The 18,508-nt window shown below is 42.5% G+C and overlaps 1 protein-coding gene across 1 annotated transcript in view; it reads right to left on the bottom strand.

The window, feature by feature from the left end:
• Nucleotides 1–1,481: 1,481 nt before the first annotated feature.
• PLA2G4F (phospholipase A2 group IVF) overlaps nt 1,482–18,508 on the bottom strand; it is a 632,963-nt gene continuing 615,936 nt past the window's right edge. Inside the window, exon 20 of the mRNA XM_075844320.1 lies at nt 1,482–2,451. Within this exon, the coding sequence (XP_075700435.1) occupies nt 2,198–2,451 (254 nt within the window). The 3' untranslated portion in view covers nt 1,482–2,197. The remainder of the gene's footprint in view (nt 2,452–18,508) is intronic.

Here is an 18,508-nt window from a genome sequence, read left to right as displayed (position 1 = left end):
CCCCCACTCATGTGGTGCACCTGGTGTCTGCCCCGCGCTAGGCCTTAGCTTGCTCTGGCCTTGACATCTACTTGTTTATTATATAATTTTCATATTTATGATTTTTGTAGTTATGAGAAATTAATAATAATAAAAATATTTTTTATATTTTTTCACATATTTATATATTTTTCACATATATATTTTTGTACACATAATTATATTTATGTAATGTTATTTATACATCACATTATGAGATTGTGTAATGAGTATATGTATCAATTCACTCTCGATTTTTCCTTATTTATTTCACATGTGCTGTTTGATGATTGTTGTTTTTTTCTGTGTATATATGTATTCGTATTTGAGTGAATAATGTTATTCTTTATAATATAATAACCTTCGTATGGTGTATACATGACCTAAATCTTGTGATATATATGTGAATGTTATATGTGGAGTGAGTGATACTACTGGTTGTTATATATATTATATTTTTTTTATTTATATTTATTCTTAATGAATTACCCTCTGATGTATCTTAGAGGACGTATAGGGTATTTACTATAACCATGTACTTAGGTTTTGCTTGGGGTGAGTCTCTTTAAATCTATGTATGACATGGTGGTTCCGGTTTGATCTAAGGATTTATCTTATGGACTAAATCTATATACTGGTCTATTCCGGCGATGATGTGTTTGGGCGTTGTTATGCCTACCCGTCCGTGGTCAGTATGGGTTGCATGGTCACTTGTAGGAACGATGGGCGTGACCCGCTTTATTCTCATGGTTGAACCGTATTACTCCCACGGCTGACACGCATCGTTGTGTGTCATGGTTTTGACGGCGCAACGCTGGTGACTTTGGTGGGAGTGGTTGACTTGCTGCACATCATTGGCCATTTGCTTCTGTGTACATAGTATTTAAACTCGGGTTGTTAGAGTAGTTAGCACACCTCCTGACGAAGGTTGCGAAACGCGCGTCGAGGTGCTCGGTGTCCAGGTGTATAATCCACTTTCATCATGTCCTCTGCAGGTATAGTCCTTTTCTATTACCTTTTGTAGTCTATCTCTTCTTATTGACTTAGGACTCTATGCTTTACCTATATCATCATACTTTTGTGACTGGAGAGACCTGTCAGTGCAGCGCTATTCGCATCAGTTCTCGAGTGTTCTGATGTTGCTATTGCATGTATATACATATATATGTTTTCCTATCTAACTTTAGGGTACATGCTTTGCTGTATGAGGACCTAATATTGATATCATTATATTAACATCTTTTTGAACATCTATCATATAACACCTGGCATATATATTTTATGATATTTTAATTGTCTATGGTATATACTTGGGAGGGGGGTTATTTTTGTATCTGTATTTTTGTATTTATGTGTAATAAACTACTAATAATAATAAAAATATTTTGATAAAATAATATTATATCAAGATTTTTCTTTTTTGGTTTAATAAAAAAACAACTTACATAAAGAGACCTGCAGGCAGGGAAAAGGGAAGCACAGACATATACATACACACACACATATATATATATATATATTATAAAATCATGGTTACATATATGTAGGATTTTAAAATATTTCCCAGTAGAATAACAGACAAACGTAATAAAAAGCAAAATTTAACAACAAGTGTAAGGGCGTACTAAATCAGCTTCGACATATGGCCATATAAACACATGAATGCTTTTGTTAGACTAACTATTCTTGGAAAGCTCATTGGGTAACTGGAAATATCTAAAGCAGACTGAATGCAGAATCTAGAATGGGTGATAAGTGTAGATAATCGAAACACTTCACATATTTACCGCATCGAGAAACCGCATGGAAACACTGAATGCATTTTCCACAATTTGGTGCATTTTTCTATGCGGTTGCATTTTTTTTATCACAACCTTATTATAACGATGCAGTTTTAAGAAGTGTTTTTCAATGTGGCTTGAACCGTATCTCAACTACAATGTCTAAATGCCCCCTTAGCACCTATGAAGGGAGAAAAGGTCAGGGTCGCCCGATACTGGTGTTCTTGGGGAGACAGAAGCAAAGGTCAATGTTTAAAAATCTGTGCCAGATCCACATGGTATAAAGTTAACTTTGGAACTTGAGCAAGTCTATTAAAATGCTGTATAATCACAATTTTAGTTTTCCAGTGAATGTTGATTCATCCCATTAGAAACTGCAGATTGGGAAAACAGTTTGTTTATGCAGTAATTCTCGCTTTTTTTTTCTCTCTTAATCCGCGATACGTTGTTTTATTTTTCCTTCGATCCAGTGCCGCCTTCAGGGCACCTTTAATCAGTTGTTCATTGTTCAACACATTGTAACGATTCACCTCTACTAGTCTATTGAAATCATTTGGCTCATAGGTAAAATGTTTTGTCCTGTAAGGAGAATCTTTATTTTGAAGCAGAAAGTCCCCAAAATCTTGTTCCTCATCTGTCTCACGGAAAACTCCTGTTACAAGAAAAACAACCAAGAAAGGTTAGCCCAGCCATTTCACAAAAATTAAGTATTTCCAAACACTCATTTCACAGTATGACTTGGTGTTTGATTTGTCGTTTTAAACCAGGAAAAAAAAAATGTAGATGATGAAAAGTATGCAAACATCTAGCATACGTTTAGCCCTGCCCCCCCCCCCATAAAAAAGGATACATTTTTTATTTTTTAAGGGTTTCCAAAATAAGATATGGAACATTATTTAAACATATGCCACGCCACTGGAAATGTCATCTCAATGTTCATTTCTTTTTTTTTTAGCGTCAACATCAGCATATAGATAGGGGCATGCAGACTTTGTTTCGGATTTCAACCCTCTTGTTGAAAAGAGAAAATGCGCAACTGAAACTGACATGCTGCAGATTTTAAAATCTGCACCACAAGTAAATTTGTGTGTGGAAAAACTCTGCCCCATGTAGAACACTAAATTAATTTGAGACTCATTCCACATAAGCACACATATTTGGATAACTTTTAGACAACTATGAGGTACCTAAGCGATATATTTTTATACCTTGTTTGGGGGAAAAAAAAGTGTGTTCTGAAAAGGTCCAAAGAATAACATTTTTGTTTAATAGAGCATATGTATGTACCAAGTGTGGCCTCTGTTATGTGTCTGCAGAGTTGGTACCCCAAACGGCTGAATTCAAATTTGGCTAGTTAAGTAGTGATAAGTCCCCTTATATGTCTAAAATGACTTATCGCCAAACTTTCCCAGGACCATGAACGGCAACACTGTGGGGCTACAAATGCAACCAGGGGCTGATTAAGGGTAACATAGGCCCTGGGCTGTATGGTGATGTCCAGAATTTTAAAATTATTTGCCACAGTAAGTACATATGCATACTTACCTATATGAACGGAGTACATTACACACATCCACACATTCATGCACATCCACAGAGGTGTATAATAGTGGGGATGCGTCCCTTGGCCAGTATATTTAGATAGTGAACTGAATATTTGGTCTAGCTAATTACATCATATCCAGAGGCTGCAATAATGCCTCTACAGATGTCATTAACGTCCACAGTCTAACCCGAGTGTTTTTTCATACTGTAAACATATATTGACATTATTTAATACTTCTGTCTTACAGAGGGTTGTGTTTGTTTTCCAGTTTGTTACAATTAGGTTACGAGCTACATCTAGTTTTCTTTGGAGATTTGTTTAACAGTTAAACAGTTAAGGCTTCATTCACATCTGTGTCAGGGCTCTATTCCGACGTTCTGTCTGAGCTTTTTTTCAGAATAGAGCCCTGACTGACACAAACGGAAACCATAGGTTTCAATGGTGACGGATTCGGTGCCAATGGTTTCCGTTTGTCTCAGTTGTGCAAGGGTTCCGTCATTTTGACTGAATCAATAGCGTAGTCGACTACGCTATTGACCTATGGTTTCCGTTTGTGTCAGTCATGGTCCCGTTCCTACGGAAACTCCGACTGAACGTCAGGACAGGACCCGGACGCAGATGTGAACGAAACCTAACAGTTAAATTTAATTCCATTTTGAGATCCTCTTGTTTTCCAGTCACTCGGTTGATAAGACTGGACACCTCGGACCAAAAGGCCTTTATATTTTCAAAGCCCGACCACACATGTGTCAAGTCTCCTATCTTACCACATTCTCGCCAGCACAAACCTAATGTATTTCTATTAAACTGAGCACATTTTTTTGGATGTAGGTGTAACCAAAAATGAATCTTTTTAACTATTAAAAGATGGTGTATACATTTAGTGTTGGTGCAAGTGTACTTTATGGCCTTTGCCCATTCCTCTATCGAAAGCTAATTTTGTAGGTCTTCTTCCCATTGCAACATATATTCAGGGCCGTATTTACTACTAGTCCAGTGCCTAGGGTGGCTCCTTGCGGGGGGCGACGCCAAATGTGAACAATAAACATTTGATACAAAAATATTTACGTTTACAACCCCTTCACTTTCTGTACACTGGACTGACAAGTAAATATGGGGGAGGGGGTTCACGTACGGGCCGCACGACAGAGAGGAGAATTCTTCTTTTCTCTCCTCTGCAGTGAGAAGTGAGCGCTGATTGGTGGAGCAGTAGGGGCTTCTGTCTGCTCCACCAATCAGCACAGCAGCAAGTCTGTCCTGCACACAGAGACAGCGCCTACACCACCTCCTGCAGCTCTCCTCCCTCCTCTGCTGCTGCCACAGTAAGACCCTTCCACGGACCTCAGGACTCTTGTAAGAGTAGCAGCTTTAGTGTAAACTTTGTTAAATTATGTGCTGTGTGAGGGAAGAGGGAACTATAAAATTATATCTATAAGAGGATTGGGGCTTTTGTATAGATCAATTTTGTGGGGAGGGACATTGATCTAAATGCTTTAGGAGTTTGGGGGATTCTTTATAAATCCATTTTATTGGGGAGGGGGACATCTGTATAATTTATTTTGTGGTGAAAGAGCTTATTATAAATCATATGTGGGGGAGGGGAACTTGGCTGCAAATGTTATGTATGTGGGAGAAAGGATTCTTTAGAGATAAATTTTGTGTGGGAAACCAACCTGATTATAAGGGTAGGAACACACAGGGCGGATACACTGCATAAAACTACACAGAGTATCCGCCCTGGAAACCACAGGGAATACCACCTGAAAAGCCGCACAAAATTTTGCTGCAGTTTTTCGAGCGGCATGTCCACTGTGGAAAGACTGCAGAAATAAAAATCTATACTTACTCTTGGTCGTAGTCATAGCGACGTGTCCCTCTGTTCAGAGCGCAGCCCGACATCCTGGGATGATGCTGTAGTCCATGTGACCGCTGCAGCCTTTGATTGACTGCAGCAGTCACATGGGATGAATCGTCATCCCAGGAGGCCGGGCTGCGCACAGAACACAATAACGCATTACCATGACTACAGTCGGGAGTAAGTATAAGTATATATTTTTTCTCATTTGAGATTTTTGTGGCGGAATAGCAGCGTTTCTGATCGGTTTCTGTGTAGGGATGAAATCTCATCCACTCTGCTGCTACTGTATTGTTGTGAATTTTCCGCAATTAAATCTGTTGTGGAAAATATGCATGCAGTGTTTACGCTGTGTGTTTTCCTACCTTAAGAGTATATTCACGTGTTGCAGCCATATTGCAGTTTTTGCTGCATTTAATTTTGTGTAAAATTGCAGAAAAATATAAACGCAACGTGTAAATACATCCTACATAAAATGTGTGGCGGAACGGGGCTTAGTAATACTTTGCTTGTGTGGGAGGCAGACTTGGCTATAAGGCTAGAATTTTGTAATTTGGCCGACATGCGCATCAACTTCATTATTACCCTATCAGACATTTTGAAATGTTCGCAAAGTTGCGCATAACTTTTTTGTTCCCATAGTGTTATCTAGTCAATGTATAGTGGTATTATTCAGTCACTGTATGGTGGTATTATTCAGTCAGTGTATGGTGGTATTATTCAGTCAGTGTATGGCGGTATTATTCAGTCACTGTATGGCGGTATTATTCAGTCACTATGGTGGTATTATTCAGTCACTCTATGGTGGTATTCAGTCACTCTATGGTGGTATTATTCAGTCACTCTATGGTGGTATTTTTCAGTCACTCTATGGTGGTATTATTCATTCACTCTATGGTGGTATTATTCGGTCAGTGTATGGTGGTATAATTCAGTCAGTGTACGGTGGTATTATTCAGTTATGGTATAGTGGTATTCCGTCACTGTATGGTGGCATTATTCAGTCAGTGCATGCTGGTATTAAGCAGACAGTGTATGGTGACATTATTCAGTCAGTGTAAGGTGGTATTATTCAGTCAGTGTATGGTGGTATTATTCAGTAAGCGTATGGTGGTTGTAGCGTCCATGGCCACGGACCGTCGGGTTTACTCACCCCTCCGGCGGACGCTGCCATGGATCTGTGAGAGCTGGCTCGCATTCCCTTCCCAGGAGATGCCAGCGCTCACTTCCGCTCCGGTCCACTGTGTCCTTGCTCATTACCGGAGTGTTATTAGTATTCCCATGTTAGTCTTGCAAATGGTCCCTTAGTGTTATTCCGTTCCTGTTATTACCCGTGCCCTGTTACCTGTATCCCATGCTGTGTTCTTGTTCCTGAGCCTGTTAGTGTTGGAGTCGCGTCCCACTGCATCTGCTGCCGTCTGCCACGTCCAGTGTCATCTTCCATGTCCAGTGTGATCCGCTACATCTGGCGCAACCTGCTGCACCTGCTGACTTTGTATTGATTGGGTGCTCTGTTGCTTGGCCAGCTGCCTACCTGCTACAGCGCTGCGGCCTAGTGGGTCCACATACCATGACAGTACGCTCAGGCCATAGACCCTGCTGGTCAACCCCTGAGACCTTGACCACACAAGCCATGCTGGCAGAGATGCAAGACCTTCAGTTACGGCAAGACCAACTCCTCCTGTCGGTTTATGCCATTGCACATCGGCTGGTTGCTCAAGCCACAGTCGTCACCGCCCATATTCCTGCTGTTCCTCCTGCTGCACCTCCTGTCTGTACAATTGCCGATCCCCTATGCTTCCTGCCGCTACCTCCTCGATATGACAGAAACACAAGGGGATTTCTGAATCAGTGCCAGATCAACTTTGGACTACATGGCAGGGCCTTCTCCTCTGATGAGGCTAGGATTGCCTTCAGAATCTCTCTCTCCTTACTGGCAAAGACCTAGGATGGGCAAATCCTCTGTGGGAACAACAGGGACCAGAGACTCGTGACTTGCTGTGCTTTTTACGGACTTTCCGTTTGATATTTGAAGAATCCGGGAGAGTTTCTTCTGCTGCTGCATCCCTTCTGACCCTACACCAGGGAGACCTCTACGTGGACGAGTATGCCATTCAGTTTCGTTCCCTGGCTGCTGAACTAACCTGGAACAACGAGGCCTTGGTGGCCACATTCTGGTTGGGACTGTCTTCTGGGATTAAAGATGAGCTGGCCGCTCGCAATCTGCCACCTACCCTGGACGATCTCATCCTACTAGCCACCCTGGTTGACATGAGGATCCGGGAGCGTTCCCAAGAGGTTATCTGGGAAAGGGGATTTCCTAGGCTGGCTTCTACTTTCCAGCAATCCCTACTGTCCTCTTCAGTCGTTCCACCAGTGTAACCCATGCAGATGGACCGGGCCAAATTGTCTACCCAGGAGAGACAACGCAGACGTACTTCAGGACTTTAACTGTATTGCGGCCTCGGAGGCCATGTTGTGCATTTGTGTCCCCAGAGGCCAGAGAGACCCCAGTGCCTAGTATTGGTTGGAGAGACAACCCCTTGGCGGAATGGTACCAAATAAAAGATTAAATTCCAAGCTGACCATTCCTGTGACCATAGTGTCCGGCGAGAAGACGCACTGGGTTTCTGTCTATCTGGACTCCAGGTCCGCGGCAAACTTCATCCAATAGGATCTAGTGGATCGTCTACAGTTGCCCACAGTTCCTCTGGAGACATCTTTGGCTGTTGCCTCGGTGAATGGACTGCCTCTGCCCGATCTGATTGTATCAGAGACCAAGCCGCTGAAGCTCCAAGTTGGAGCTCTTCATTCAGAACTGATTTTGTTTCTTGTTTTGCCCAAAGTCATCAATCCTGTTCTGCTGGGTCTGCCTTGGCTTCGACTACATACCCCAGTCCTGGACTGGAATTCCGGAGAGGTTCTTCAATGAGGCCCCAAATGTCTCGATTGCTGTCTGTTGCAGACCCATCCTGTGCAGCCTCCTCTGCCTCAGTCATTGGCAGGATTACCCCCTCATTTCGCTCAGTTTGCGGATGTCTTAAGCAAGAGGGAGGCTGAGACGCTGCCCCCACATCGGACTTATGACTGCCCCATTGAACTGGTTCCAAAAGTCTCTCTTCCCCGTGGACGGGTATATCCTTTCTCCTTGCCGGAGACTCAATCCATGTCAGTCTATATCAAGGAGAATTGGAGAGTGGTTCCTTTACGAACGTCTTCCTCCCCGGCCGGGGCTTTGTTCTTCTTCGTTAAAAGGAAAGACTGATCTCTTTGACCCTGCATTGACTACCGTGGTCTCAACCAGATCACGGTCAAAAACAAATACCCGTTTCCACTTATATCCGAACTGTTTGACCGTATACGTGGAGCCAGGATTCAAAATTAGACTTGCGTGGGGATTATAATATGATCCGAATCCGTCAAGGTGATGAAGTGCGTCTTTGAAAATAATTCTCTGCCCTTCCTGGGCTACAGCATCTTGGATCAAGGTCTCAAGATGGATCCTGAGAAAGTAAAGTCCATTCTGGAATGGCCACGTCTTCAAGGCCTGAGGTCCATACAGCGTTTTTTGGGATTCGCCAACTTCTACAGGCAGTTTATCCCAAACTTCTCATCACTGATGGCTCCCATCTCCACCCTTACCAAGAAGGGTATGAACGGCAAGGTGTGGACTCCAGAGGCAGAATCTGCATTTATTAGCGTCAAGAAAGCCATCACTTCAGCCACGATCCTCCATCATCCTGACGTGTCTCGGCAGTTCTCATTGGAGGTGGATGCTTCTTCTGTTGGTGCAGGTGCACTTCTGTTCCAGAGGAATTCCAAAGGAAAAGCAGTAGTATGTGGCTATTACTCAAGACTTTTTTCCTCTGCAGAGCGCAACTTCTCTATTGGGGATCGGGAGCTACTGGCCATCAAATTGGCTTTGGAGGAATAGAGACATCTGCTAGAGGGTGCAGCTCACCCCATCCTGATCTACACCAACCACAAGAACCTCACCTATCTTCAGTCGGCTCAACGACTAAACCCCCGTCAAGCCAGGTCGTCGCTGTTATTCACCCGTTTCCAATTTGTGCTCCACTACCGTCCCGCTGACAAGAATGTGAGGGCCGATGCCCTGTCCTGGTAATTTGAGACGGATGACACGGGGGAGTCCCTCCAAAGTATCATAGACCCGTCCTCCATTGTCACTGCCAATCCGTTGCAGGTTAGAGACATCCCTCCAGCGAGGACTTTTGTTCAGTTGGCAGGCAGGAGAAGAATTATCCGCTGGGGACAGGTTAAGGAGCCCCTAAATTCATTTCACACGTATAGGATGTACATAATGTTGATATATCTACATTAATATTTTTAGCCTTGCAAAGGGTATATTCTCCCCAGAATGGTCTATGTAGATAGCTGAGCCTGGACCATCACCGCCGAGTGGCAGCTGTGTACTTCAACTGATATCCTGCTTTATCAGCCAGGACCGGAGCTAGATTCAGATCCGGCCGATTAACCCCTCAGATGCCGCGCTCAATAGCAGTGTTTTTCAGCAGAATGGCACCCCAGTGACACAATCGCTGGGGTGCTGATGGTTAATATGGCAACCGGAGGCCTAACAACGGCCTTTAGCTCTGCCAAGTATGGAAGCCTATGGGGACCCGTCTCGGGCGGTTACTCATAGGCATGCTGACAGTGTCACACTGACAGCTCTAATACATTGTACTATGTAGGTAGTGCAGTGCATTAGTATGGAGATCTGTGTTGCAGGCCTACAAGTCCCCTAGTGGGACAAAAATTCAAAACTGGAGCGCCCTGCTGGTGATCCTCTGGAATTGGAAAGAGCTCACAGAACTCTTGGTCCTAGTAATCCGGACCCTGACAGACCTAGAGATGTTCTATGCCGTGTTCATTTCTTCTCTCTCAAAGAACAGATTATGAGGAAGGCTCGTGATAAAGGTGACGTGTTATTGAATGGCGTCAAGATTCACCTACTTTCTGACTTGTCTAGGATGACTTTGGACAAACGCAGAGTGCTGCGTCCTTTACTGGATATGCTGAGAGAGCATGAGATTTCTTACACGTGTGGTCACCCCTTTCAGTTGCAGGTTCGCAAAGATGGAGTGTTGCTGATTGTTAGAGACCCGGGGGATATTTCAGATTTTTGTGCTGCTCTCCATTTGCCTCGAGTTTCTATTCCTGAATGGCCTTATGTTCCTCCTCCACGATCACGCAGGTGTGTTCGCCCCTCAGCATCCCCTATGGGGCGTCATGGTGGTCGTAATGCTGATCCGGTGTGATTCCTTCCTGATGTCTGCTCTGCGGTCTGCTGTTGGAACTTTATTTTTGTGTTAATCATATGAGGATGTCGTCTGCTCTGTTCATCTGTAGAGATTGTCGTCTGTTTCTTTTCCTTTTTTGTTCTAGGTGGATACTTTCTTACTGGAATGTTGGCCACTTCCTGGTGGTTGGATTTGAATTTTCGTGGTATTATATATCCCCCACCTGGATAGAGATAGATTCGTTCTCCGTAGTATTAGGATAAAGAAAGAGTAGATCAGGAGTAATAAAATATAACTTTTACTGAATTCATTAAAATGTACGTAACAGACATATATAAAAAATATGAGGATCATATCTGCCAATACTGCATACAAATTCTCATTTATTTTCAATAATTTATATTGATATCAGAATTTCTGATGACAGCAATAGATCAGTCCGCCTTTGTAAGGTTTCCTAATTTTGATGTGATGTTATGGTATCTACTTTCAGGGTATTATTTCCAATTTCGCTCTTATTCCTCGGATCACATTTATAGGTAATGTAAAAGAAATGGGGCAATTGCCCTCCTACCCCGTGTTTTTCGGGCAGTAGTCCTCTACATGGATGTGTCCAAAGGAAATGGTGTGTCCTCTCCTGAATAGTAGAGAATGATAAAAAGTTCTCCCAACGCGTTTCTTGCTGACCAAGCAATTCCTCAGGGGAGATAGGTCAAGGAAGCAGCAGCGTCCAAATTCAGAGTTTGCCGCTTTAAATATGGCTGTCAATTCGTGTGAAGAGGAGTACTCACTGATTAGAGCATGTTAGATCGAGAAGGCAGCTGCGTCCAGATTCAGAGTCTGCTGCTCAAAATATAGCTGTCAACTCGTGTGAGGAGAGATGCTCAACAATTGGAGCAAGTTTGCAGTGGCAAAAGGTATCCTGTAATTAGAACATCCTTGCAATGGCAAGGAGTTAAACCTTCCTGATAGGAGGTAAAGAAAGAATGCCTATTCCTGGCGTGTACCGCCACTATACTGAGGGATTCCCTGCTTTTTATGTCCGATTACTCCCCAAATGCCCGCCCTACCTACCACGCCCCCCTGTGACGTATCAAGGGGGCGTGTGTCTAATGTGACATGTTGATCTTCACCGCGACCGCGAGCACGCTGAGCATAAATCTAGCTCATGCAACAGCTAAGCGAGCGGTCGCGCCGAGGACCAACGCCACAGACCACCCAGAGCGATCTACCCACGATCTCAGTCCTGGAGATGTTGAGACGTCTACAAGCTGCGGTCTAGTGCTGCCCGGAGATGTGTAGTGAGGGGAACTGATGGGCCCGCCGCTAGTTGTGACGTGACAGCCAATCATTGGCTGTGACGTGACCTCAGTCTACCTCTCGTACATCAGGTCCGCACCACCTACACAGGCGCTGCGGGTCTGTATTGGAGAGGATACATGGAGTAAGTCCATGTATGAGAACAGGGAGTATGGCAGATGAATGAATGGCAGAGGGGTGGGGAAAAGGGGAATATCAGAACGGGACAAATGTTGTGTGCATGGTACAGAGGTGCCGATAGAGCTGACCTACATCGGTCCTCAGAGTAACCCAGGAAAATAAAATGGTCTCAGAAAATAATCGGAAAAGCTTGTTTAGTTTAGGGAAATCCGTTTACAAATAGTCATGTGACTATAAAGATTAGGATATTTAAATGACAAACTAAGGTTAATGATTGAAGCTAATTTAGAGGCTAAAAAGGGCTGAATGGGCTAAGGAATAATGTTGATTCATGAATTCTGGTGCTTGGTTACTGCTGATGGGCTGTAGGATTTGCTATAACGTGAATGTTTATTTTCTGATTTTATTTGCCTGTATTTACATTTATGCTGGCAATGAATGTATTTAGGATGGTTCTTTATTGGGGTTTCTTTATGTTCCTGACCATGCCATATGTAATTTGTCTTATGATATAATTCCAAATAACTTTTTTTTTTTTTTTATTATTTTATTACATATATTCAGCTATGTTTCATATTATTGTTGGGTTGGGGGGTATGGGGCGCTGGCTAGACCTTGTCCTGACACTTCTCCTCTTAGGGATTCACTGGTTGTATCCAGTGTATATTGGATTGTTTCTCCTTGATTAGATTAAGGAGTGGGTGATAGTTTCACCTGTTTGTTTGTCTTTGTTGTCGTGTTTTCCCTTCCTTGTTTGTCTTGTCTTTGTCTTCGCTGCTTTAGTTCATATTATTGGCTTTATTATCCTGAGTGCGGTGGAGATGGCACAGTTGAAAGTCTTTACCTTTAATGTTAGAGAGCTTAATGTCCCTGAAAAATGCTCACAGGTACTGTATAACATGCACAAAGAGCGGGTACATAACTTGTTCTCACAAGAGACTCATTTTCAGGTGGGCCATACACCACAGTTTACTAATCGCTATTATCCAGTTTGGTTTCACAGTGCCAACCCGGAATCCAAGTCAAAGGGTGCTAGTATTTGTATACACAAATCGCTTTCTCATAAGACCATAGATGTCCTTGTTGACCCAGATGGTCGGTATGTCTTTCTTAAGTTGTCCATTAGGAATAAGATCTTCACTCTGGCTAATTTATACCTTCCTAATCAGGCTCGGGTGTGTCGATTGTTTCTAAAAAAAAACTAGAGGAGTTTTCAAAGGGTGTTTTAATTGTGGGAGGTGATTTCAATTTGACATTCGATTCCAGACTTGACACCTCCTCGGGCAGGTCTGCTGTTCCTAGGACACAATTTGCGGCCTTGAAGACTACGATGCACTCCATGCAATTGATTGACGTGTGGCGGATTCTCCATCCTCAGGTACGAGAGTATACTTATTCCTCTCCCTTACATAATATGTACAGTCGATTAGATGCCTTTGATCGTTATATACAAGACACTGCTTTGCCGTCTTTGGGGGCTGGGGACGCCTTGCGACTTGAGGAAGATTTTTTGGGCAAAAGTCCGGGACCTGATGGGTTTAACAATAGATTTTATAAGACATTAAAGGATCAACTTGCTCCATTTTTGACAAAAGTCTTTAATTCCGTGTCTTCCTATTGTCCCTTTGCGCTTCAGTCTCTTGAGGCTCATATTACCCTTCTACCAAAACTGGGTAAGGATCCAATGACATGCGCAAACTTTAGGTCCATTTCGTTGATGTGGATGTGAAACTCTTTGCGAAACTGATTGCCTCTCGCCTCTCTCCGTTATTGCCTGACTTGGTCATGTATGACCAGGTGGGTTTTGTACGTGTTAGAGAAGCCCGGGATAATACTAACAAGACCCTTCTTTTAACATCATATTGCCAGACACGCAATATACCGATGTGTATACTTTCTGTTGATGCCAAAAAGGCTTTTGATAGGGTGCACTGGGTGTTTCTCTGTAGTGTCTTGACTCAGGTTGGACTTGGCTCTAACATGGTGGATAAGATTATGGCACTATATCACAGGCCTACAGCTCGAGTTCGAGTTTATGGTCTTTTGTCTGCCTCTCTGCCTGTTACTAATGGTACGAGACAAGGGTGTCCACTCTCGCCTCTGTTGTATGTTTTGGTCATGGAGCACCTGGCTGTGGCACTGCGGAATAACCCTAGCATTAATGCCATTTGTGTTGGTGTACGGCATCACAAGTTAGCACTCTATGCTGATGATCTTCTCGTGTACATCACGAATCCTATGATTTCCTTGCCATGTTTGACTGGGGAGTTTGAGTGATTTGGTCACTTGAGTAATTTTAAAGTCAATTACTCTAAATCGTAGGCGTTGAATATATCTCTAGACGCTCCTCTTGCTGCTCATCTCGCTCGGGATTTCCCGTTTAAGTGGCAGTCCACGTCTTTAAAATACTTGGGGATACATATCCCTACACATTTGTCAGATCTTTTTACCCTGAATTACACACCTGTCCTACAGCGTACCTTGCGAGAGTTGGAGGCATATGGGAGTGGGCGCAAGTCGTGGTTTGGGCGTATTAACGCTGTTAAAATGGCTATATTACCAAAATTTTTGTACATATTTCAGACTGTCCCTATTGTGGTACCTGCTGTCTTTTTCAGGACATTACATAGGGCCATAACCAAATTGGTGTGGGGCTCCTCTAAGCCTCGCATTAGATTTTCTGTCCTTAGCCGGCCTAAACTGGAGGGGGGGGGGTGGCTTTGCCGGACTTTAAACGTTACGATCAAGCTGCGATCCTCATGAGATTGGTGGACTGGTTTTGCTCAGATGCGGGTAAGCAATGGGTGCGCATTGAGAAAGGTATGTCCTCTCTTGCATTGTTCTCTTTGTCATGGTAGACTGGTTCACAGCGACCAACGTCTTCTCTGCCTTTCCTCACACGTCAGTTTCTTGTAGTTTGGGAACGGATTATTGGTGCTCTGGACCTTGCTCACCATCCGGGTCCTTTGACTCCTCTTTTTGATAACCCTTCCTTCTCTCCGTCGGTGGGTGTGGACACATTCCTCTGTTGGGGAGACAGGACGGAGGATACTTGGCTCAGACCCTTACACCTGATGGTGCAATTTTGTCGCTTGCTTCTATCTCTGAGGCCTGCCCGGGGAGACGATCAATGTGGTGGTCTTATTTTCAGTTGCGGTCATATCTCTCTTCCATGGATGATTGTCTTGCGCTGCTACAGGATAAGACTCCTTTGGAACATTATCTGTCCTTGTCTTCGGCTCCTTCTCATATACTGTCCTATCTACATGGGAACCTCCAATCTGGTTATTCTTATTCTCAGTTGGCGTTCAACACGGCTGGGGATGAGGAAATGGGGGTTCAACACTGAGGAGGATTGGTGGACTTCTTTCCTCTTGGCCCATAAATTGCCGACTTCCTGTTTTGTTCAGGAGAAAAATTATAAAATTCTTACAAGATGGTACCGTTGCCCTTCCTTTTTACATAGGATATTTCCTGATGTCTATACTGATTGTTGCAGGTGTGGGGAGGCTCCTGGAACTATGTTGCACATTTGGTGGGATTGCCCTAAGCTCCACCCCTTTTGGGGAAAAAATGTTGATCTCGGAAACAAGCTTTTTGACACTGATGTTCCTACTTCTCCTTCTATTGGATTGCTTTCCATGGTTCCTGGATCACTCCCACACCTCAAAAAGCACTAAATAAAAAGATAAAAGGAGACACGGCGCCACATAGTGCAATAAAAGCGAGGGAGTAGAAGTGAGCAATAATAAACCACGAAAATTGCTCACCTTAGATAATGGATACCATAAGTATCACACAAGCAAGAAGCTGCAGCCAGGTCCGTGCACAAGGAAAACCATTTTGCTGTCAAAGTGATATAAATGTGGTAGATCAGAAAAAAGGACCAACGGCGCTGCTATAAATGATGTCCAAGCAAGAGGGAATGAATTGATTAATATTTATTTTCAAGAGAATGGGCTACGCATTTCAACGCCGGACTAGCGTCTTCATCAGGCCAATACACATTGTGCGATACACGCACGTTTAAATACACAAGTGAAATGAGAACTAATTAGCTTTCAACATGAAAAGGAGGGAAAAAAAAGAACCGCCAATACGGGCGGGTCAGGGGTCAGACGATACAAATTACATAAGCGTCTTTTGCGTAACACAGATACCACAAAAATTATATATTTTTACAACAATAAAAACATATACATAAGAATACACATGAATAACACATGAATAATTAAGATAAAAGACAATTCAAAAAACCCAACAATGGCATGTTTAGAAGATATATGCTGTAAAAAACAAATAAGATTATTTGTATTATTAAACTCACATTACGCACGCTGAAAGTAGATGCGAGGAAAAAAGGAAATACACGAGATGTGTTCTAAAAAGAGGGATTACCGCAATACCCAAAGGAATTGCATAGCGTCCCTAAGTAACTAGGTAACGCAAAAACTACGGTGGCCGAGTTGGGACATTTGGAATAATGAACCGCATAATGGAACGCAAAGCTAACCTGACACAATCACAAGGGCAATGAGCCGCAGGTGAAACGCAAAAACCCCACAGACAACGCCGGAAAGAAACCCACAACGAACGGAAACGAAATTACTACAAAATTGTGAGTTGGAAAGAACTTGATAACAACTGTGATACTTGTAAATTATAGATATATGTAAATGTGAAATTACAATAAAATTATTACATTTACAGTAAGATTTCTTTCTTTATGTAAAAAGGATGCATGTAGGAAGAAAGGGACAAGAACGTATATATTCCAGATAACGTGTATGTGGATATTAAATAAATACTTAATAATAAATTATAAATAATTAATAATAAATAATATGGGAAATCGCACATATCCATATGATATGCGGACATTTATTATTCTAATGACGTTTCAGTAAGGTCATTTAGACCACCAGGGTGTAAAGTCTCAAGTTTAAAAATCCAGAAATTTTCTCTTTGTTTCAGCCTATTGGGCACATCCACTGGAATTTGTTCAATTGGTGTCACGACTATATTTTCAAAATTACACTTATGTTTGAGTGCACAATGGCGGGACACACTATGCTTTGGAAACCCTGCCAAACATTAAAACGATGTTTATTAACCCGATTTCTCAATGTTTGGGTGGTCCGACCCACATATTGTAAATTGCATGCACAGTGTAATAAATAGACCACATAAGAGCTACCACAGTCTAGATGATTTTTAATGGGAAATTTTGCACTAGTTTTAAATGAGGAAAATTCCATAACTTTATTAGAGATATTATCACAACAAAGGCATCTCTTATGCCCACAGGAGAATGACCCCTTTTTTCCTATTAGAGGATCTAAAGTTTTCTTTTTATTATTAGACAGTTTACTAGGTGCTAATAGGTTCCTCAGTGTTTTTGATCTTCGAAACGTTATTAACTGTTTTACTGGAAGCAATGGTTTTAGAAAAGGATCACTAGTTAAAATATGCCAATGTTTCATAAAAATTGACCTAATGTGTTTGCTACCTTTATTAAAAGACGTAATAAAATTTAAATTATGCTCACTGGATTTAACTTTTTTACCGTCAGTATCGGTAGGTGCTATTGTTTGGATGCATTCGAGTTGTGTCATGCCCCTAGCCCTCGTTTCCGTTCGTTGTGGGTTTCTTTCCGGCGTTGTCTGTGGGGTTTTTGCGTTTCACCTGCGGCTCATTGCCCTTGTGATTGTGTCAGGTTAGCTTTGCGTTCCATTATGCGGTTCATTATTCCAAATGTCCCAACTCGGCCACCGTAGTTTTTGCGTTACCTAGTTACTTAGGGACGCTATGCAATTCCTTTGGGTATTGCGGTAATCCCTCTTTTTAGAACACATCTCGTGTATTTCCTTTTTTCCTCGCATCTACTTTCAGCGTGCGTAATGTGAGTTTAATAATACAAATAATCTTATTTGTTTTTTACAGCATATATCTTCTAAACATGCCATTGTTGGGTTTTTTGAATTGTCTTTTATCTTAATTATTCATGTGTTATTCATGTGTATTCTTATGTATATGTTTTTATTGTTGTAAAAATATATAATTTTTGTGGTATCTGTGTTACGCAAAAGACGTTATGTAATTTGTATCGTCTGACCCCTGACCCGCCCGTATTGGCGGTTCTTTTTTTTCCCTCCTTTTCATGTTGAAAGCTAATTAGTTCTCATTTCACTTGTGTATTTAAACGTGCGTGTATCGCACAATGTGTATTGGCCTGATGAAGACGCTAGTCCGGCGTTGAAACGCGTAGCCCAGTCTCTTGAAAATAAATATTAATCAATTCATTCCCTCTTGCTTGGACATCATTTATAGCAGCGCCGTTGGTCCTTTTTTCTGATCTACCACATTTATAACACCTCAAAAAGGGCGTCTTTAGGCATTTTCTGACTGCAGCTAGAACTGTAATACCACGTCATTGGAAGTCCATTAATGTGCCTTCTTTGCAGGAATGGGTAACTGAAATGAACGGGATTAAGAGAATGGAGGAGTTGATGCCTGCTGATTAGGGTAAATCCGAAATATTTGTTCAAACTTGGTCAGTGTTTCGGGGTGGTGCTCATTTGCCTCTCTGGTTGGATGGCCTCTTTTG

Source organism: Rhinoderma darwinii, chromosome 12 (assembly GCF_050947455.1).
Source record: "Rhinoderma darwinii isolate aRhiDar2 chromosome 12, aRhiDar2.hap1, whole genome shotgun sequence".
Classification (NCBI taxonomy): domain Eukaryota; kingdom Metazoa; phylum Chordata; class Amphibia; order Anura; family Rhinodermatidae; genus Rhinoderma; species Rhinoderma darwinii.
Note: the sequence above shows the minus strand (reverse complement) of the source record. Positions and strands in the feature narration are given on the sequence as shown.